General features: G+C 35.7%; 1 protein-coding gene across 11 annotated transcripts in view; it reads left to right on the top strand.

Moving 5' to 3' along the window:
- Window positions 1-20,315, top strand: part of LOC142341098 (LHFPL tetraspan subfamily member 2 protein-like) — a 56,069-nt gene extending 35,754 nt beyond the window's left edge. For 3 of the 11 annotated variants that reach the window (XM_075391976.1, XM_075391975.1, XM_075391974.1), the window contains exons 2-6: window positions 3,307-3,599; window positions 6,189-6,299; window positions 6,781-6,939; window positions 7,181-7,315; window positions 19,686-20,315. In XM_075391976.1, the coding sequence (XP_075248091.1) occupies window positions 3,464-3,599; window positions 6,189-6,299; window positions 6,781-6,939; window positions 7,181-7,315; window positions 19,686-20,266 (1,122 nt within the window). In that variant the 5' untranslated portion in view covers window positions 3,307-3,463 and the 3' untranslated portion in view covers window positions 20,267-20,315. Of the gene's footprint in view, window positions 1-2,233; window positions 2,251-3,027; window positions 3,600-6,188; window positions 6,300-6,780; window positions 6,940-7,180; window positions 7,316-19,685 lie in introns of those variants that run through there. The other 8 variants (XM_075391969.1, XM_075391967.1, XM_075391966.1 and 5 more) reach the window with 5 other exon arrangements.
- The last annotated feature ends 2,581 nt before the right edge of the window (window positions 20,316-22,896 follow it).

Genomic DNA, 22,896 nt, shown 5'->3' with positions numbered 1-22,896 from the left:
ATTAAAATAGCGGACTAATTACTAGTTTTTGAGACAGAGCTGGTGGCAGTCGATGAACTTGAGTTTTTTTTCTGGTATCATGACTTGAATTGGAACCAAGATGGAAAAAAACTGACGTTAAGCCTGAAAAATGCATGCTCTGAAAGATGAGCAAGTCCAAAAAATTTGTCAAACTTTGGCCGGAAGACATTAGTACCTCAGATTAAATTTTGAAAAAAATTGTTTTGAATATATAACAAGGCAACTGTATTATTAAATTGTACAAATTTTTTGAATTTTTGATCACATTTATCCTGTGGGGTTTAATCTCTGTAGAAGGATATTGCAGGTCAAGTGACAGTTTACAATGTTCTCGTGCACTAAATTTCCGCATCAACTTTGTAGTTTCAGAATTTTATCAATTATAATCGTGGAATATAATTTTAATTCTTTGAAGAGAATTAAGTTATTTCGTCGTAAAAACTTCTCAAATTCCATGATTCAGAAATCTAGTTGTTTACAGGTGTTTGTTCTGTTTACATAGGGTTTTTTGTTCAAAATACACCTCTTTTTAAAAGTACCACTGTCTTTCTTCATAACACGTTCAATCAGTGAAATTTGGTGAACTTTGTCCTCTTCGTTCTCACACTTTCGCGTTTGTCTCTTGAGGGTTCTTAAAAAGACAAAATGGTTTCAATTTGTTCTCAAATAGACAATATGAATCTGAACAAAACAACCAAATGAATAAAATTTCGTGGTTATGCCAAATTAATTGAAGAGCTCTTTCTGAAAAGCTTTCTCGTTGCGATGGCAGCAAATGTTGTTTAATGCACTTTTGCGCCTGAGATGAATAGTATGCTTTTTGTTTTTGTTTTGAAAAGCTTCACTCATGACAAATTGCCTAATTGGTTTAGCACAGAACATCTTCATTTGGGAATTTGAGAGGCATTTCCTTGGCTTACGTCACTTGTTTATCATCTTATTCCTTCATCAGCGCGTTTTCATGGTCTCCCCGTTTCAATTCAAAGGACTTTTAATGTTCTTACATAAAAGGACTGGTTTTCAGTTGTCATTGAAGCCATGGACATTTATTGAATGAAAATTTAATATCAAACTCGTTTCCCCGCCGAGCTTTATTGCAGAATAGGCAATATTGTCATAGCCAGTTTTGCGTTGACTAATTGTTTTTCAGGGAAAATGTAATACGAGCTCTTTTAACTTGAATCTGTGACTGCTTTTTGAAGTATAGGTACGTCAGCAGCAGAAACGCATAGAGTGCTTAATCTCAAAAAATCGGCTCAAGCTCAGACTTTGAAAAGTCTCTTTATCTCTTCAGAATTTCACTTCAAAATGTCATTTTGGAAATAGCTAAAATACCATTTAATCGCTATTAGCGCTTTAATACCTCCAATACAATAGAAACAGTTGAACAAATTGTAGCACGGCTCGAAATTTAAACAGGCTGCTGAAAGCAACCGCACTAACCTTCTGATGCGCGCGTTCCTCCCAAACAACCCCCCCCCCCCCCCCCCCCGGGTTACCTCAACCCACTTATACTGCGCAACATGCGTTCGCATTGTTTTTAAGTTCAAAGCTACAACTCCCACTTTATTTCACTCTCTTTTCTTCCTATTATTGTTTTGCAATAGTAACAGTTTTCTTGCATCGTGTCCAACGAGGTGATGGTAGTTCTTTACAGTTACGGGGGTGGGGGGGGGGGGGGGTGAGGTGGTTAGACACGGGCCGTGTATGTAGTTAGGTTATTTAGTGCCCGCATTACAAGTATTAGTTGAGTAGCTTCCCTTATGCCTTTCAAATCAAAGCATTATCCTAGGGCCTATTTTGAATTGCATTTAGAGAGAAAATGGAGCGCGTAATTGAGTATTAAAAGCAATTTAAAACATCATCAACAATACAAACAAATCAAGGTGTATGCCTGCAAACAAACAAACAAACACATATATAGAGAGATATACACACTCGCATACACGACGCATACACACAAGCAGAGCGCTCTATACTTGATACTAGACACAGACAATTATCCAAAAACTATTTTCCATCAAAACTGCTGGCCATTTTGCAGCGTGTGTGGGAGCATGGACAAAGTGCTATTTAGGGCAAATTTACGGTTTAAAGACCCCCTTTAATACCATCCAAATCAATAAATCAATTCGCATTATAGACTCAGATCCGCTAAAAGTTGTAACAAATTTTTCTCTTTTACTATGTTCTATATTTTGTTAAAAAAGACCTTGAATTTTGCCACAGGTAAGTTTATTATAAGTTCTCTTTTCAATAATGCATTATTATTTTATGACAATAACTTGCTCAGAAGAACGCATACAAAAAATGCGTTATGTTTGTATAATTAGATCAATTTTTCATGTAAATTATTGCAAAATTTTAATTTTGGCATAAGAAATGATCCCCCACCCCGCTATCCCCTCTCCCTACCTCCTAAATCCTGCCACCCAACCCCAACCCCCCCCCCCCCAAAAATATATATATATCTCAACTATAATTGTCTGAAGGCTACGGTTTTCTCTTAGTGGTCTAGTCACTCTTCTAACACGATCTAACACAAAATTTGAGTATAAGCTCATCGCCACAACCACTGCAGTACGGGTCAAAACTGGACAAACTTCGATCTTCAATCAATTTATAGTAAAAAAATATAACAACATGAGTGAACAAACACAGACTAAGTTTGAGATTGGGTGGGATTTACTGCGGTCTAATTTTCATCTATTCATTAGTGGCAACATCCATTCATTGGGGGCTGGGGGTTTGGGGTTTTTTGTGACTTGACTATAATGTCTGTGAGGCGTATATATAGATTTAAGCAGCCCATTTGATGTAAGTACATAAGAGCAAGTGTAATGAATGCAGTGTATATAGTCTTAGTGGTCTGTTAAGTTGCTTAGAATGATGAAAATGATCGATCGGGGGAGGAAAGGTGAATTTAATCCTCTTTCTTTCACTCTAAATCCGTAACCTGATCCTATGCCTTTCCCATTCCATTATAATAATTTTGCACCCCCGTAGTTCACGCCGCCGCCTCTTCTAACAGTGAAAAATTTAATTATTCCTCCTTTCGCAGCAGCCAAAGCCGGTTTTGCATAAATTTTCCACAGTGCCACACATTTCACGCCCTTTGTTTAATGCAATTACGTAATTTGTCTGACCAGATAGAAGGAATAACTACCCGCAAATATATTAACAGTTACAACCTTTTATCATCATTTTGAAGTCCCCGTTGGTGAAAATAGGGCATTGTAACTCACACATTCAAATTATAACCAGCCAGTTATGACAATTGTGTAGACCGCTGCGTGACGTCAGAGGAGAAGAAATGTTAATTTATTACTTCACATTGTATTACTTATAACACTGGGCTACATCACAAGATAAACAAATATTTGCCAACATCCTTGTTTATTGTTTACTCTCGCCGTTACTGATCACGTGACTGTAGACCAGAATGTCGGAGGACGCGAGTCATCATCATAACAATCATCAACACCATCATCACCACCTTCATCAGTTTGACTCACCTGTGATGAGACGGAACGTGAACAGGTGTGGGTGTAATCACGAGATTCATCTCTACATCTCAGGTGGGAGCATGCAATCATTGATTACCCCTGGGGCGCCGCGGGTTCTGTTTGAAGAAAATTTGGTCAGGATTTAATCGATTTTATTATATAAGATTCTGAAAGTGGCTGTGACCATAAGACCATCAAGGGTGCTCAGTTCATTTTTTCTAAACATCTCAAAGGTGAAAATCGTCGAACAATTCGACATTCAATCAGAAGGGTGCTGCCAAAGTGCAAATGTCCAAAATCACTGAAAGTAAGAGGGTAATCTGAAATTTTTTAAATTCCCAATATTTGAAATTTTGTTCAGTTCACCAAGAGTAATTAATCATTTAAAATAAGTTAAAGTTAACCAGGATTAATTTACACTTATTTTCTAAAAAAAAAACAATTCACTTTTTTTTACTGATAACATTAATTTCCTCAAATCTTGGAAGACTGGTCAAAACTTTAATTGATTTCTTCCGAAACCTTTTAAATCTTCTAATAAAAATTTAGTTTTATTCGCTTTAATTGAAATTTTAAGGCTGTCAGTGAAAACGTGATTACTTTTTGTCTCACGCTTACTATGATTGTAATGCGTAGCTGGAAAAGGTCAAAGCGAGTGGCTGAGAATAGGAAAATATACTCAAACTTTTCTCAATTTGATGCGACAAGAGATTGTGAGAAACTATTCATTCTTCACAGTACTATAACGTCTTCAAGTTGTCGGTGAGTGAACAAAAATACAAAAGAGGACGATTGTTTCACCAACATCGGGATTTGATCTTTTGTTGTCATTACGGACATGATTTATTTAAAGCCGGAACAAAAGCCAAGAACTCATATCAGAGAGAGCTAAATGGAGACAAAAATAACAAGCTGACTCTTTATTGAAAAATTCAAAAATCTAGGTTATTTGTTTCATTCTGGTTTGATGCAGAAAAGAAGCAGCTTCTGTTTATAAAATTCTAAAGGCAATCTGCATGCGCCGTATAACATTCATAAAAACAAGCAAATCTGCTTGACTTTTTTGGTGTTTTTTAAGATTAAATTTATAGACAAGCATGAGAAACAGTGACAAAAAGGCGAATTTAGTTCAAACTAAAATTTTTTGGAAATGTGCGTCACATTTGTCCTTGATTTGTGTTTTTGAGCTCTTGTCGAGCAAAAATTGCTGACAATGTGCCAGTTGAGCAAAAATAAGAAAAGCCAAATTGACTATTAATTACACAAAAGTTCTTCATTTTATAATTGCTGAATAAAAAGGCAAATTTGGTTAAACGTACGTATAATACGGTCATTAACAAAATTGAGTTTCTGAACTAGGTCCTACATCATTGATAATAAAATAGAGAATTCTAGCGAAGTCTAAAATAGAGAAGTCTAGAAAAATTGAATGCAAGAAGATCATGGAAAGTAGTGACATAAATCGGGAACAAATGTGACGGGGTATTGTCAAATTTGTCCTGGATGGGCAACTAGTCTTAAACTTTGCATCATGTATTCAGAGTTTATAACGTTATTACTATTTTTATGATCAAATAGTAACTTTTTTCTGTTGTAAATACAAGTGACAGTGGGGAAAAAATTGCAAAAAGAATCATTTCATTAAAAAATAATTTTTCATTTATTTTTTTTTACAAAAGAGTCGGGTTAGTAAAATGTAATTCATGGTAGTGTCCAGGCACGCTAGGGGAAAGTAAACGTTATGTAGACAAATAATCGCGAAGCAAAATTCTTTTAACAATAGCATTTGTTCATTGAAGTTTTCTTCTCATTGTTCCCGCTCCTATGTAGTGATATGGTTCGAAATTAGCAATTTAATTCATTAAAACAGACTATCTGTTAATATTATCTACGGTCTGCGCCATGTCAACGATTCTTAGAAAAACTATATTTTTGGGCTGATCATTACTTTACACAGAAAACTTCAATATTTTGTCAATCAACACGTGGTAGATTTTAAATAATACCTGAGAATAATCATGTCACAACGATCAGTGGAATTTTTTGAAGACTGGCAAGAACACACACCAAAACAAAGATGTTTCTAGCCATCACTTCTCAGCGTTCATTAAAATCATTTCGTCCTGTTTGACAGCACCCTTAATGAAATTTTTTTCTTAAGGAGCTATGTTTGTTTTTAACATAGATTTTTGACTATTGAGAAAAAGAAAGATCTTAAGGAAACAGAAGTTTTTAGAATTTTTTCAATTTTTTGTTCAATTTGCTTCTAACTATTACTGAAATTTATGTTCTATTTTTTTTGTAGAAGTTATATGTAAGGAAAACTACAGCTTCGGAAGCTTTTTTATTCAAATTCTTCAAGAAGAAAGCAGTTTTTAAAAACATTCAATTTTGAAATTTCTCTCTAATACTGGACAATATTTTCTCAACAATTCAACCTATTACAAATGGTCGATGCGAATTATTAACAAAATATTTTGTTCACTAGAAAATTAGTGAGTAAAAAAATGGTTTCGATGTATAGTTTTACACTAAGAAATAAAATAAAATTTTGTGCACTTTCTTGCAAATTTTCAATTATATAATCATAGAGTTCTAGAGCTTAGTTTGAAGACAAAAAGTAGAAAAAATAGGTTAAGAAATGTTAACTTGGTATTTTAGTGAGCAGTCTGATTTGGATAGCATCATGTTTGGGAACAACTGTCCTTCTCTTGACAATGATGTTCAGCAAAGCCTGGATATCGTCTCCAAAACAGTTTGGAGTAAGAGCTGGTGAGTTTTGAGTTGAAAAATATCAGCAGTTTGCTATTCAGTGTGAATATGATTAGTTGATGAAGAAATTATATACCATTAAGAAAAATTATAGTGACAGCGAAATTATGTGTTGTCGAAAAAGAGTTTTATACAAATTAATTGCTGAAAGTTTTGCGGAGTTCTATTGGCAAGAAGTAAACCGAGAGGAAAATGTTTATTTGTCACTTGAGAGGGTAATTCTGTATTCTTGTCAACAATGATTTTCGTCAAAATGAGGGGCGCGTAAGATTTTGATCAGAGGGCATCAGCTGCTACGATTAAATGAAGTCAAAACAACCCTAACTGAGATAAAGTTGATATTTTGCAAAGTTCTTGCAACATTTTTTTTTGAAAAATGTGCTAGAATTAGGATAAAACCTACTTGAATTATAGTAGAAAAACTTCCTTTTAAAAAATCATCTCGATAATAAAAGTACTATTTTGCTGCTTTAATATCTAGATGGCTCGATAGACGTGCACGTGACTCCATATAGACACACTGTGGGGCCATGGTGGGTGTGCACGAACTACGATCTCATAGTTGTCAACTTGCAAGAGTGTGATCTCATCCTGGGAAGACTACAGCCAGATAAACTCCCACCTGCATGGACGCTCGCAGGTTTGTATTCCAGCAGATGTCGTTGAGATTATGAAAGATATTTTGAGAGCAGCAGCTTCGGAATATTTTATGTGTGTGTGTGTGTGTGTGTGGTGTGTGTGTGTATGTGTGTGTGTGTGTATTTGTGTGTGCGTGGGTGCGTGGGTGCGTGTGTGCGTGCGTGTGTCTTTAATAATCGTCCATCATCTTTATCGTCTTGTCTAACATGAGCATCGTTCACCAAATGTGCATATGTTGTCAGGTACTCTATTCCTGGTGGCCTCTCTTCTGGCTCTATCTGGTGCTGTCTCCTCAATCTGCTCCATGTTCTGCCAGAACTGTCTCTGTGAACACAAATCTGTATTCTCAATCACTGGAATCATCTACGGATTCGTTGGTCAGTCATCTCACGTTCACTTTACCCACAATACCACGAGTCACTCTGTTAAAGAACAAATTACAGCCATTTTTGAAAGAAATATGACATCACAGGTTAAAATATATAAAATATCATGCTGCAGCACCGAAGTTTCTTCTGATCAGACATTTGTAGACCGTAATTCCCTCTGGTCAGACTAATCTGATATTTTCAGTAAGCTCGTACTGCACTTGAATCTGCCTCTAATCAGACTATTTAGTGTAACGTAATGTAAAGGTATAATGTAAATGTGACCCCAAAAGTAACAAGGGCACGATCGAGCTGGTCTGACCAGAATTTTATTTGATTTGGGATCTCTTCTTGGGAGAGCTGCACTGTAGATTCTAACCAAAATACACATTAATTTCAGGAATGGGGGGGGGGGGTAAAACGTTTTCTCTAAGTACACGCTCGAAGACCCTGATTAAAGTCCAGCCACATTCTTTTCTTGTGTTGAGCCTATTTCTTTTCAGGAGTCAAACTAAAATCTGTTCATAAATCCGAATTAATTGATAGTAATCTTTTTCATTGACAGAAGGTTGAGGCAAGTTCTTTTCATAAATAAATTAAAGCCGAGTCTTTTTGTTTCATGAATAAATTTTATGCAGTGGACTAAAAAAACACTTTACTTGATCAACGGAAGCAAGTCTGTAGGGCCAGAGGTTAGAATTCAGAATTTCTCGTATATATAGCCAGAAAATGATTTCCATGACCTGTCGGCATTTCAAAACTTGCAGGTTGAGTGTTATGTTAATCCGTTGAAATCATATCAATTTTTGACTTAACAGCTCAAACCGTGTTCTCAGTGACTTTATTCAAAGTTTCGTATGCTATACTTCAAAAACGCGTGAGCAAATTGTAAAATACAGAACGGCTACGGTGCCGGAATTTGAAATGTCATAAGTTATTTTGTATCTAGCCAGTAGTTTCATGAACTTTGAGCATTTTAAAATCGGCAACATGCGTTTCTTAATCATGACAAGGTTACTCAGTGGACGTAACTGAAATTCCGGTTGACCATAAACAAAAGCCGGTACGCGGATCTCAAAACCGAAAGAAGTTTTCAGTGACTTCAGACACAGTTATGTAACTTTTACGTCGACCAGGTCGAACACTGTCACAAAAGTTTTCGATTTTAAATTCTAAGAAGCACACTGAATCAGGGAGTAAAAAATAATATCCAAAAATAAAAATCCAGCTGTTTAGTTTTCGTGATTAATTCGTTTTGTTCCGACCCACTTTAGTGCGAGAGAAACTATATACTCACGCGCGATTTTTTCGTTTAGTTTACTTTGGCTGACCCATATATTCATCGCAGAGGGTTGTGAGTGGTATCATTAGAACACCCGTCCAGCTTAGAATACACAACTAAAAAGGTGTTTTTAAATTTTCAAGTTTTCATAAGGAGTTATCGACGTTTAAAATTTTGTGAAACATTGACTGATTTTCGTTCATATTATTCAAATTTCCGGTAGTTTTATGCATCTTTTGCCAATTTTGCGGAAAATTGTTATAAATTTATAAACGAAAGTGTTGTTGGTTTTACCTCTGAAAACAAAGGAATGTTGTTGAACTGATTGATCTATTCTTTGCTAAAATTTTGCAAAAATCAGCCTTTTTTCCATCAAAAATGGCACGAATTATTTTTCTATAGTCCACTTTGATTGCATATACCGTATAAACACTCCTCAAAACCACTGGCACAATCTTTCATAATACTAAAGACAGCTATTTATCTTTGTTGATCTTTTGATAGTGTTCTTGAACTAAATTTTTGTCGGTTTTTTGCTAATTGAACTCGATAAATTTGCAAAATGCATATATTATTTTTGATATATTAGCTTTTATGTCAAATTTTCTATATCCATAAAATTCGGAACATTTAAGTGTTGCTAATAGACAAGCGACAATAGCGAGTCTTATTCTGCTCTAATCGTTTTTCTTAAAATCGAAAAAATCGGATTGCAATCAGTCGATGATTTTTTAAAATCATTTTCGCATTTTTTTGCTTTTTTTACGGCAGTTACAGATAAAAACAATTCAAGTCGAAGCGTACTAATCAGATGTCCAAATACCTTCTCAGGGAGCTTCAACGAAATCTATGCAACTTTTTAGACGAAGATTATGATTGTTTTCATTTTCAAAAACACAATATTTTTAAAATAAACAAAGGATTTTTGGGCTTTGCGACTTTTTTTCTTTTTTGGCCATTTTATTGATTAAGGTTACAAAAAAAGAAAACTCTGTGTTTCTAATGAAACAAGATCCCATATTTGAAGTGGTTTTATGTTTTGAGTAATCGTTTTCCTGCATAGTTACTTCGAGTTTTTACAAAAAATTTGTTTTATTTTTTGGTGTTTTTCCAGTCAATGAGGTTCTTTTCCTTCTCTTGTAGCGCTATTGACAGGTCAGATATCCAATTATTGGCATTTAAAAGAAAAGCGCAATTGAAAAAATCAGTTTTTCAGTGAATAGATTTTAATTGTATCTTCTTCGACACCGTCATCCCTCAAAAATAAAAAATTAACTGATTTTTTTTTATTAGTTGTTGTTGTTTATCATTCTACTGTAGTCACTTGACATATTTTGGGTAATTATAAGTCTTCTTGACTTCCTATTGACAAAAAATGCAACCTCTACACTGATTTCCGATCATAGCTTAACTTTTTTATGACATTTCTTCATTATAAATTTTATAGAAAAATGTGTAGATGTTTTTTTCCAAATTTGCAATTTGTTGTACTTTTTTGTGTACTGTTATCAAGTCTCAAAAACTACAGGTAGCATGTCAAAATGTTGCTCTTGAGGAAAAATTAACTGAAGATATTGGATGTTTTTAGTTCATTGCCCATTGCTTTAACGGCCTCGGTTCTGGTTTTTCGAAAGGTTGATATAATTTTTGATTTTTATCCCTTTCTGACGTTCTTTTTGTCACCATTTGTCATATTGCTGATGATTGTAGGTCTTATTGTTTTTCTTGGTTTAAAAAAGGAACCTAATAACTGATTTCAGTTGATAGCTAACGTATTATGTCATTTTGGAATTCAAATGTTTTAAAAACAAGATATGATTTTTTTTAGATTTGCATTTTGCTGTTCTTTTTTTGCTTACTTGGCATCTAATCTCATTAACTACAACTTAAATGTCAGATTTTGGGTTTGGATGAAAGAACCAATGAACGTATCCAATGTATTTGATGCAATGCTTACTTTTTTATGAATTCAGTAACGGTTTTACTCAAAACATTTAATTGATTCTTTACGTTTGTATATTTATCTTTCTTTTTATAGATGATTGGCATATTGTGATCAATGCCAATTTGCAATGAATTTTTTGAAAAATAAAAACCCTAATTATTATCGGAGGTCACATATTGCATTATTGGTGTTCAAAGAAGGTGCAGCTGCTTGTATACTAATTTTTAAGGATTAGATTAGGGTTCTAACGACTTCGACCCAATTTTCTTGCAAGATTTAATTGATTTTTTTTCGTCTGAATGTTTCAACTTTTTTCTGGTAGACGTACAACATGTTTTGGATAACGACAGGTCTCAAAGTACTCATATTGCAGTATGGATGAACAGAAAATTTTCAAAGATTGGAATTGACATCTAATAATTTTGAGTATTCGAATTTATTTGTTTTCAAGAAAACATTAACGTATATTTTCAAATTTGTCCTTTTTGAATTTTTTTGTCTGTTTGCTACCGATTCTCATCAAGCACTTGTCCAATGTTTTTTCTAGTGAGGAACAAACAAATTTATTTTGTTCTGACTTTATTGGACACTGTTTTGATTTTATTCTAATGTATTTTTTCCAGATTATTGAGTTTAGGATTTAAATGTTTGTTGTTATTTGGTTTTTTGTTCTTCGTGTCAGGTAGTCTTAATAATGGCAGGTGCCATCGGCACGCTAAAGTGGCCTTATTTACATTACTAATTTATTTGAGTCGTAAGCAGTTTTTCAATGCATTCACCAATTATTTTTGGTCAATTCCTTAGATTTTTTGAAAGTTTTCTGTCTTTTCCGCATTTGGTAGACAATTAAGCCAAACTTGTGAATAAGCGGGGTCGAAACATTATGTGCAGTCGCACATTACTAAGCCTCCTTGTTGTTTCATTTATAAAAATATTGTTTCCAGTTTTAACCAATCAGATCTGATCCTTTCAAACGCAAATACTTTATTGATTTTTTCAATTTCTCTTATTTTTTAAAATTTTTTAACTATTAAATCGAGATTCTTTTTAAGCACTCAGTGCTCTTTCCTCTTTAAACAAAGCAATATTTGAACAGAGAGTTTGACGTTGGGGAGGGGGGGGGGGGTGGGGCTTTAAATAGATCGAATTACAATTCAATGCGACCTTTTGGAATACCAACAATGGTCGTTTAAGCAAATTAGTTAGGATTCCTGCGTAAAAGTATGACATATTGAATTGGGCGGGTTCTTCGTTTACCCCGCCCACAACACAGGTCCTAGTAGAACCCACTCAACATGTACAAGTCTAAGGCAAGTTGTCCCAGCCAAATTTGTGAAAATAAAAATATTGTTTTAATGGGAGGAGGAAACGGTCCGAACTAGGTTTTAAAGTTTATTTTCTAATCACGCAGAAAATGTAAGCTTGTTTGTCTGGACTGTATGGGGCTATCTCTATATGCCAACACCCCCACCAAAGTAAGAAAGTTCACCTTTATCATTCGAACCCAGTTAAACCAATAAACATTATTTTTTTCAGGAGTAATCATATTGCACTGAGACCACTTACTTACAAAAAATAACAATCCAGTTAATAATGGCTTTATTAAGCAGCAAAGGGTATGGACCTCATTGTACCAAAAGTGTAAAAATTTGATCCTCCTTCCATGGCGTCAATGAAAATTTGCAGTAACAGAACTTTCATAGAAGGCGAGTTATAGAAATATAAAATTTCTAAAATAATTTTGAAAACCATTGAAGAGCAAAGTAAAGGACATAATAACAGAACTTTTTAATCAAAGAATTCCATTTATGGAACAGTTGTAGTTATAGATAGAAGTTCATGATAAAGTTGTAAGCTTACCAATCTTGTAGAACTTTTTAAATCTGAGACTATAAGGAACCATAGGGTGAAGTTGCTAGGATAGCAATTAGGGTGCGGTTTCGAGAAAATTAATTGAAATATCTCCATATTATTTTAACAAAACCGAGATTAGAGATTACAATGGTGCCCGCATATGAATTTCCTCATGATGCATAGCAAGTTTCGTTAAATTATAAATATCGCTTGTCTTGGCAAAGTGCACCAATTTCCGTTTCACAGTATGTTTGTAAGAATGCTTTGCGTTTTTCAGTTTTAATCATTTGAAAAAATATCCTAAGAAGTTTGCAACAACATCTTAAGTAATTCGTCAATTAATCGTATGGGAAATAATCATATCGTTCTCGAACTCGCGTACAATATTTTCTATATGGGATCCGGAATTTTAGTAAAAAAAAATCCAGCAGTGGAGCATCGAAGCTGGAAACTGCATTTTCACTAAATTACACTCTGATTACGATCAATTTTACCATGAAATGGCTAAACTTAATAAATTTGGTTCTTCTCATTTCTTTTTGGTCTTTTTGGCTCGCAAGTAAACGTTTGTCACAGTTTAACAAAAAAAAACCTTATCAATCTTTTTCACTATTTTGATATCGTTTTTATAGATTTCAGCGTCATCACATTATTTTAGACCATTCGTTCGAGTGATGGTTCATCAGATGATTCACTTTGAAATACACTGTCGTGGTCGATAACACGGCTAAAAAGAATTCAATAAGTTGAATTTTAATTAAATTTGGAACTGAAAATATACAAAAATTAGCTCGTATTTATAGTACTCGTCTATGCAAAAATATACAGAGAAAATTCAGATTAGCTGAAGATATTTTATTTGATTGACATGTGAATAGATTTTAGTTCCGAATCCCGGAGGTGATTTTCTTTTTTCATCATTTTTCATGCGAATTATATATGGACTCAATCGAAATCATTAGTTGAGGCCGATGGGTGTCAGAATCAAGTTTCTGTTGGTGGGAGAATTTACTTGTAACATCTGATTGATAAGTCAATAAGATAAAGATAGCGCCAAGACTGAATTAGAATTGAGTTTAGTTTTCTTACCATTACTTATAGACAAAATCCGTCAGGTAAGTTCTTCTTTTGTTCTTTGAAACTTTAACAAAGAAAACTTCTAAGATTCTTGATGTTTCTTTGAAACTCTCACATCCTCCTTCCTTTTTTAAGCAAGTTTATGGGTATAGGTTCTCCAAATCTGTAGGGTTGTTTTCTGTTTCTTGTTGATGATTGTAAAGGCTCTGGTGGTTCAGGTTGTTGACGCTCTGCAGATGATGTTGCTGCCAAAGCTTAATTTTGATGTGAAGGTCCCACATCTGTATTCTGAAATGGTGGTTTTGATTCAGATATGGTCTCCTCTATTGCTGGTTCAGTTTTCACATTGTCCTCGTTTAGTTTCGCAATTTAGTTGTCGCTCACTAGAATAGTCCGTGTTGTGTTTTCGGGCTGTATGAAAGATGTATTTAAGCCCTTCCTTATGATGAAGGTGGCAGGAACTGTCTTTTGGTTCTCATTGGCCAATGGGTTCGCACGAGTCGAAATCTGCTATTGCTGGTAGTCTCACTCTGCGTCTCAACAGGAGTTCAACTGGAGTTTTGCTCCTCGTCTTTAAAGTGTTGCGATGTGTCATCAGTGCTCTTTGAAGGAATGCTCCAAATGACACATTAGGACTGGGACTTCATGCTTGAAGTGCTCGCTGCACTGTTTGAATTGCTCTTTCAGCTAGTCCATTAGCTCTTGGAGGATAGACGTGTGATTCCATTTTCTTAATTCTCAGTGATTCACACCACTGTTTAACGTCACAACTTACAAATTCAGGACCATTATCAAATACTATCGTTTTTGGTATTCCGATTCTTGCAAAGATTTAACTAAGATATACATTAACTGTTTCTGATGTCCTATTTCCCGCGGGGAAGGCTTCTATCCAGCCAGAACCCTCGTCAACATTTTCTATGATATTGCCTTGGTCCTTAATATAACCCCAGTCCATGTGGAGACGCTCCCAAACGTCGGCTTTTGGCCACGTAGAGACCGTTTGTCCCAAGCTAGGCGTGTTCATTTGACATTTCTACATTTACTAACAAAATGTTGAACGTCCTTGATAATGCCAGGTCACCACGCTATCATTCTAAATGATGCCTCAGTTGCCCTTTTCTCAGGACGTGTCGCATGCGCTTTTGTCAACACCAAGTGTCGTGATTTGGCTGGAATGAAAGGAAAAAAACTCAAAGTTGATTCCATTGTGTATGGTCAGTGCATCTTCGTGTTGTTCAAATCCTTTTTCCGCTTCTGAACATTGTTTGCAACTGCCGCTTTTGATTGGTTTCATTATGTCCTGGAAGAATCTGTTTGTTCCAAGTTGTGTTTTGATTTCTACTTGGGTCACCAAATCACTCTGAGCGGAGTAGATATTTTTGATATCGAAGCACACTCGATCGTCGGATTCGTCTTCGCCAAAATCCGTTCTGCTCAAAGTATCTGCATGTGTAATCTGCTCTCTTGGTGTGTACTTCAACTCATGGTCGAAGCCCATTAAAACTATTGCCCATCTTGTGATTCTAGCTAAGGCTGTCATTGGGATCTCCTTGTCTGGTGCAAAGAGATATTTGAGTGGTTTGTGGTCCGCCTCTAGTGTAAATCGTCTTCAAAGAAGGAATTGCTTCAATCTTGTGACCACAAACACAGTTGCCAGTGCTTCCCACTCTGTGTTCGAATAGTTTTGCTCAGTTGGAGTCAAGTTTCTCGATACATATATAACTGCATGTCTTTTTTGCGAAAGACCCCGCCAATGGCTATCTCAGAGGCGTCAGTAGAAACTGTTGCTTCTTTTTGTAATCTATATGGCTGTACAAGTGGGTAAGCACATAATTCATTTTTTATATCTTCAAAGGTTTTTTGTTACATTTTGACCCATGAGAGATCACTATTTCTCATTTTATTTAAGGGTAACAATTTTTGTTGTAAAATCAGGAACTATACTTCCGTAAAAATATGCTGGAGCAAAATAACGATTCCAGTTGTTTGTTGTTAGTTGGTGGTTTTGCTTCTTTTTTTTCAACATGTTTGGGATCTGATGCTCTTCCCTCCTTTGAAATGGATTATCTCAAAAAGTTAACGCACGCTATTGACTGGTTGTTAGTTAGATTTTTCTCATTAAAAGTAAAGTTTTTCTCGCGTAGTCAACTCTTGACTGCAAGCGTTCTCTTGTCAAAGTGCTCCCTCTTAGTTCCATACACCAACACATCTTCTTGAAAGATCACAACGCTCTTGATTCCTCTGAGTGTGGATCCGATGCAATTCTGGAAGATTGAAGACGAGTTCTTAAATCCCTGAGGTAGTTGGCAAATATTGAACAGCCCCTGAGATGTGTTGATTGTGCATATATGTTTTGCCTTTTCGTCAAGTTAAATTTGATAGTAGGCATCTGAGAGGTTAATTTTGTCAAAGTATGAAGCCCTATGTAGGTTGTAGAAGATCGTCTCCATTTCTGGTACTGGGCAGTCCTCATCCATGAGCTTGCCATTGATATTCACTTTCAAGTTCACGCAAAGTTTCAGTTCTCCAATCTTGTTTCTCTGCCAAACCACTGGAGATGCATTAATGACTCCGCCTGGCTGTACGGGTTCGAAGATGTCCTGTCTGGCCATCTGTTCCAGTTTTTCTGTGACATTATCTTGAATAGCTAGAGGTAATTTTCTGGTTTTGCAGAACATTAGCTGTGGTCCTGGTATCAACTTTACATGATTTGAAACCCTTCACACAGCGAGATGTTCGGTTATGATGTTGTTCACATCGTGCTTGTGTAGAAGATCTCTACCAATTAGTCCAAATTCTTTATCAGACAGCACAGCTGCTAGTTGTTTTTGTTTGAGCCTGTTTCCGTTCAACTCAACGTCATAAGTATGTGATCCCAGATGCGTTAATTGATGACCATCATAAACTTCGAGATGTTTTATTTTACCATCCAATTGAGGTTCACCAAGCTCACTCTATATTTTCGACGATAGCACTGTGCTATCTGCACCTGTGCCTACCTGTATTTTTACTTTGCAGTTATTTATTGATATATATTCCCATGTCGCAGACATGTCAAAGATCTGTTCTTTAGTATAAAAAAAATCCCGTCTCCGATTGTGGAGATGCTCGCTCTGAAGAAATATTTTGGTCTTCGCAGAAGTTATTCTGTTTATTGTACTTACCTGAATTTGGCTGGGTTTTGCTTATAAACGTTTTTGAGAAGAGTCCCACCTTTTCACAGGTGTTGCATTTTTTACTAAGCGCTGGACAATGTCTACTAGAGTGTGGTTTACCTGCTCACCTAGTACACAGGTTGATGCTTTTATTAGACGTAATTTTTTTGGTTGGTTTTCGAAAGGTCTTTTGAAGTTGAACCCAATGTCTTCTTTCATAGTAAAAGGCTTATTACCTGATGAAGAACTTGCAAAAGCCATTGCTTGACTTCTGAACTGTAAGCTCTCAATCATTTCAGCAACCGAAATTGCTTGTTTTGCTTTAACTGTCTAGTAGTCTAAGTTTTGCTTCAGGGTTCCTCAAACCTGATATGAATTTTATTTTTACCAACTCATTTTCGGGGTTGGCCGCTGCTTTGAGTTTTTCGAAGTCATGATAGCATGCTTCCTCTCTCAGACAAGCTAGAAAATTGTCGTCTGACTCAATTACACGTTGTATTACGGACAGAAATTTAGCCCTTTCTGCCGTTACTACTCTCTTTTTAGGAAAAAAATATAATTTTGAATTGCCAATCTGATGCCTTTGTTCGGAGTGTCTATCAAATTCCTAGGACTAATTAGGCTACTAAGTTGAATTATTGAATCTTGCCCGCTTATACTAAAAAAAGAGATAGGTTACATGTAGGTTCTGTACAGTACCATCGGTGTTTATCTTGTCCTCTTTTTTCTCTGCGCGACATTTCTCAACAAAAGACATAATCCGAGCAGTAGCTGCTTCTGCATTCTGTAGATCCAAAATTTTTCTGTCAGTAGCTGGTCTGGACACTATTGTCGTGGTCGAAAACAAGGGTCAAAAAATTCAATCACTTGAATCTTAAAAAAATCTGGAACAGAAAATGTACAAAACATAGCTCGTTTTTATTGTACTTGTCTATGCAAAAATTTACAGAGAAAATTTAGATTAGCTAAAAATTATTTATTTGATTGACATGTGAATAGATTTTAGTTCCCAACCCCGGAGGTGATTTTTTATTTTCATCTTTACTTCATGCGAATCATATACGGCCTAGATACAATCGAGTTCTTTAGTTGGACGTGCGTGGGTGTTAGAATCAGGTTTCTGTTGGTGGGAAATTTTACTTCTGACGTATAATTGATAGATCAATAAGATAAAGATAGCGCCAAGACTGAATTAGAATTGATTTTTTTGTTGCCATTACTTTTTGACAAAATTCGTCAGGTAAGCTTTTCTTTTGTTCTTTGAAACTTTAATAAAGAAAACTTCTGTATATACCATATTTTACTGGGTTATTTTCAATCCTCGAAGTTAATTTGGTACTAGGATCTCCTTGCCAACCGTTTTTGGCCAATTTATCGTTTTTCTTGCCGAGAGATACATAAGTGATATCACTGAAACAAAACTGGATCCATCGGAGAATAATTTTTTTGAACAGTCTTTTCTGCAAGTGCAAAATGAGGGGAAAGTTTGAAAAATTGAATCCATCTAAGACTACGTTTTTTGAATTCCCCATTCTTAAAATGAAAAAATGGGTAAAATGTTTAAAAGCTGCAACCATCCAAAAAAAATTTTGAATAGACCATTCTTGAAGTGAAAGAGGAAGGCAACTGGGATCTATTCTGTTCCGGCCCCAATACTTTTTGACCCACAGTTGCAAATTATGTGTTTTTATATAGCACGCTACTATGTAAAAATAATGCACGTTCGTCGGGGGGTCATAAAACATATATTTCCACTAAGCTTGGGGGGGGGGTGGAGACCAGAATAGATCCGGAAATTGTTTGAAAAACAAAATCAATCTGAGAATAAACTGTTTTAATAGCTCAACCTTGAAGTGAAAAATAAGGAACAACGTTTCGAAAACTGAATGTGTCCCAGTAAATTTTCAGCATAGCCCATTCTCGAAGTAAAAAAAATTAAGAAAATTGTTTGAAAAACAAATCTAACAGAGAATTTTGGATCCATTTTGAATACCTCCATCGCAAAGTGAAAAATGAGCTTCAATTTTTCTCTTTTTTTTCAGGTTAAATAGTAAGACCAATGAAAAAGTAATGCTCAATGTCATCTTTGATATCAGTTACTTCTGGGTCCTTCAAAAATTCTTTCCAAAAATATTCTTTCAGTTCTTTTTTAAGAAAGCTTTTGATGTTGTTTTCAGTCTAATAATAGTCTGCCTTCTAATATTAGACTGAAAACAACATCGAAAGCTTCCTTAAAAAAGATTTGAAAGAATATTTTTGGAAAGAATTTTTGAGGGACCCAAAAGTAACCGATATGAAAGATGACATTGAGATCATTAGATTTTAATGTTTAATTTTCATCTTCATGATGTACATATAATATTGTGAGAACATTTTATGCTCGCATGTGTTTACATTGCCTCTTTTACCGCTTGCATTTTGTCTTATGTAAATCAGAGGAAATTAACAATGTTCTTTCTTGTAAGACTGTTGATAAAAACAAAACTCAAACTCTTTACTTTATATTGCGACCTCGGTACAAACGTCATTACAAATTTTATTTGATTTGAGCTCTTCTAAAAATAAACAGTTTCCTCGTTTAGCGCGTGAAGAAGCATTGAGGCCTAAGGATTTCAACATTGATGGCCTAGATGGCCTAGATACATAGAATTTTAACAAAGACGTTGGCGTGAAATTTTAATAAATTGACTCTTCAAAAATATTTTGAATTTTTTGTTGTCGAAGAAGAATTGACGAGAAGAATTGAAATTTTGGGATAATTTGTTGTTTTTGAAAGTTGGGGCATGAAGGGAGCATGTCAAAAAAACCTGAAAATAGCGTGCTGAAGCGAATTAATTTGTGGGTTAAAAAGTGCAATCAATTTTGAAAACAGTTGTTTCATTTTTTCAGCAAAGCGAATTTATAAATCATAGGAGATTATACTGCATTCAAAACAAGCCTAAAGTTGAGCGTAATTTTCTGAGAGTCTCCCTGTTAATAACTGTTAATAACCAATATTACTGGACTTTCTTATGGAGTGACAGAGTTTTTAAATAACTGATCGTTTACTGCAATTTGTTTCAGGAATTTTCCTGGTGGGTGGTTTTGTCAGCTTCGCCATGGGTTGTTCACACCCTGCAGTGCAAAGTGAAACCTTCTGTGGCACAGACTCATTCCTCCTTTTCTCGGGGAAGTGCACGTTGAGCTGGTCCTTCTATCTCTCCCTTCTCACTGTAGTCCTCTGCATGTCAGCTGCCTTATTTAGCCCTCTTGTGGAGAATTCTGTCACCCTCGTGCCTTGTCCATGTACATCCTGTGCTATATGTGAAACCCAAGAACCCCTTATGCCTTTCCCGACCGCCGAGAGTCTTCGGCTTTTCTACGACGCTTACGAGCCGACTACAAAGACTTTCGAGACAAACATCGATGGCACTGCCAATAGTATAGAATACAACACGGGGCCAAAAGGTCACAACAAAGTGCGTGTGAAAGCTTTAAGTTTGAACGACTACGAGTTCGTTCGGGTGCCGAATTCGGTGGAACTGTCAATTAATAAATCAATTCCTGGAATTTCAGGGAGCCAGACTTTTACGAGTTTGCACGTGCTACCAACACAAGCAGTCGAAACAAACGGAAGACCATGTAGTTATGGTGAACCAATGTGACAATAGACAAAACATTTTTCTACAGCTCAATTTATTATTCTTATGTTCAGTTTTCAATTAGAGCACTGCAATATTCAGAAGGAAAGATCTTTTTCGACCAAAAATGAGTATGAAATTATTATAATTGACACAAATTGGCCATGAAAATGGTTTTAGCTCGACTCAAATAAGCTCGCTCACCTAGAAGTCGGATTTCTAAGATATAAATCAATCAATTGCGTGATGGTGGCTAAGAATTAAAGATAAACAATTCTCCCATGTAGTAAAAAAATGAAATAATTGACACCCGGCAATTGCATTGATATAGAGCTATATAGCGCATCAAACAGATGTGGCAATAGGGATTCTCTCTATAATTACATTCAGAGATAATCTCATGAATTTTTGTTTCATAAATTCAAGAATTAGAAGGGGAATTTCTCAAGAGCTTATCGTTCAATGACAAAGGTTGAACTTTTTCAAATCTATGAAATGTAGGTTCAAATATTTGTTACCATAACATAAAGTTTGTTCAAACATTTACATTTTAAGAATTTGTCGTCTTCTGAATTTCTGCCAGGCTCAACAGTGAGGGGACTCTGTCGCCCAGAAGATCGATCAAATAATATAAACCAAAGGTTTTGAATTAGTGAAGCAAGCTTTACTTTGTTACTCTGCGATTTTCCCTCTTCCACTCTTGTAAGCTGTTGCAAATTAGATTGCCTTGAAATAAGTTAATTCACAATGGGGCTCGTAATATCAATTCTAGTTATTTGGATAACGAATGTAAGAGAATTACTTGCACATCAATGAAAAATACAAATTCAACACAATTTATAATAGTAATTACAATAATAATACCAATATCCGTGGTTCACTTCCCAAATGAACTAAATCAAAACAGCTCAAAGTATCCCAACTGGTCTCGCAATTACAATCTTTCAGAGTTCAATCTCACTAAACTCTCAGTCACCTCTCTGCTTTTCACACTAGCTTCTATAGTTTAGTCCCACTAAACCAACTACTTTCTCTCGCTTGTGCGCAAATCTCTCCTGTGTCCAACTTCTGCTGTCTCTCAACAAATCGCTTCGACGCTCTCTCTCTAAATTTCTCTGTGTGTCACTTCAGTTTATACTCAACCAATACGCTCTTATCTTAAGCAAACAAACCTTAATCTCTTAAGTAAACTTTGCAACTTACACTTGAAATCATCACATTGTGTAGGAGGGCTTTGTTTGCTATGCAAACAACCAATATCAAATTATGCACTGTCATTCAACTGCTACCAACCATTGTTCAGCTTTCTCCTTATCTTATGTACACGACCTTTGAACTCATATGTAAACAAACCCAGTTCGCTTTATCTCAAATATGCACTTGACATATCAATCAGTGTTTGCTTAGTAAACATTGAACGTTGCTCTGAAAAACTGTTATTCCTCTATTTCCGCTATCAAATTAATTAGCTGCAATCAATCCCTGTCAAAACTTGTCCAAAATCATGCGTTGAATAAAGAACTAAACTCAACCCCAAAAACTAAGAGAAATTGCTATTTCCAATCTTGAAACTATTTCATGCAATTCCCTGTAATTATACATGTCGAAAATTCTAGTATTCCTAAAAGCCCAATGGTGTGACCTCTAGAGGTCACTTAGGGGTCATGCGTTCAAAATGAAGGGCCAAGTTAATAAAACTAATTACTGTCACGGAAAGTTCTCTCAGTAAACATTGAACATGCTTAGTAAACATTGAACGTTGCTCTGAAAAACTGTTATTCCTCTATTTCCGCTATCAAATTAATTAGCTGCAATCAATCCCTGTAAACATTTGTCAGAAGTCATGTTTTGAATAAATACCTAAACTCAACCCCAAAAACTAAGAGAAATTGCTATTTCCAGTCTTGAAACTAGTACATGCAATTCCCTGTAATTATACATGTCGACTATTCTAATATTCCTAAAAGCCCAATAGTGTGACCTCTAGAGGTCACTTAGGGGTCATTCGTCCAAAATGAAGGGTCAAGTTAATAAAACTAATTACTGTCACGGAAAGTTCTCTCATAGTTGCAGCTACTCACAAAATTTCATGCCCTAACTCCCACTAGACCACGAGCAATGCCTGCGCACACTTTTCGTCGACCTCCCGGATGACCCCAAAATTTCACAACATAATAACTCGCGAAGCTGTGGTCAAAACGTCTTCGGGTAAAGGTTTCTAGTAACTATAGGGTGCCACCAACTTTCCTGCCAATTTCTGTGATCAACGGATTAGCCGTTGCGAGTCGTTTGCAATTTGAATATTTTTAAGGAGTCGTGGGTGCCAAAACCCGAAAAATCCGAGTTCGTCAAAATTGACCGGGGTGGTTATTTTTTGTCACTAACTGTCTCAAGTTATCAACTTAATACCATTTCAAAGTCGTTCGGCCGCTCAAAAAGGCCAATTTCCGGTTTTCAGCACTCGGGTACTCCCGGAGCACCAACTTCCGGTCGGAATCTGGGACTAAAAATATCACCAATTGAAAACCCTTGAAAAGTTACACTAACCGTCCTAAGATTCCACGAGAAATTCAATTTTTACGTTCCGCAGCACGGGCATGCGCTAGTTTCGTGCAGGTTGGTGTGGGGTCAGATCTGACATCAAAATCGGTTTC

The sequence above is a fragment of the Convolutriloba macropyga genome, chromosome 6, assembly GCF_964194025.1.
Source record: "Convolutriloba macropyga chromosome 6, txConMacr16.3, whole genome shotgun sequence".
In the NCBI taxonomy this organism is placed as follows: Eukaryota; Metazoa; Xenacoelomorpha; order Acoela; family Convolutidae; genus Convolutriloba; species Convolutriloba macropyga.
This window is presented reverse-complemented; position numbering and strand designations above follow the sequence as displayed.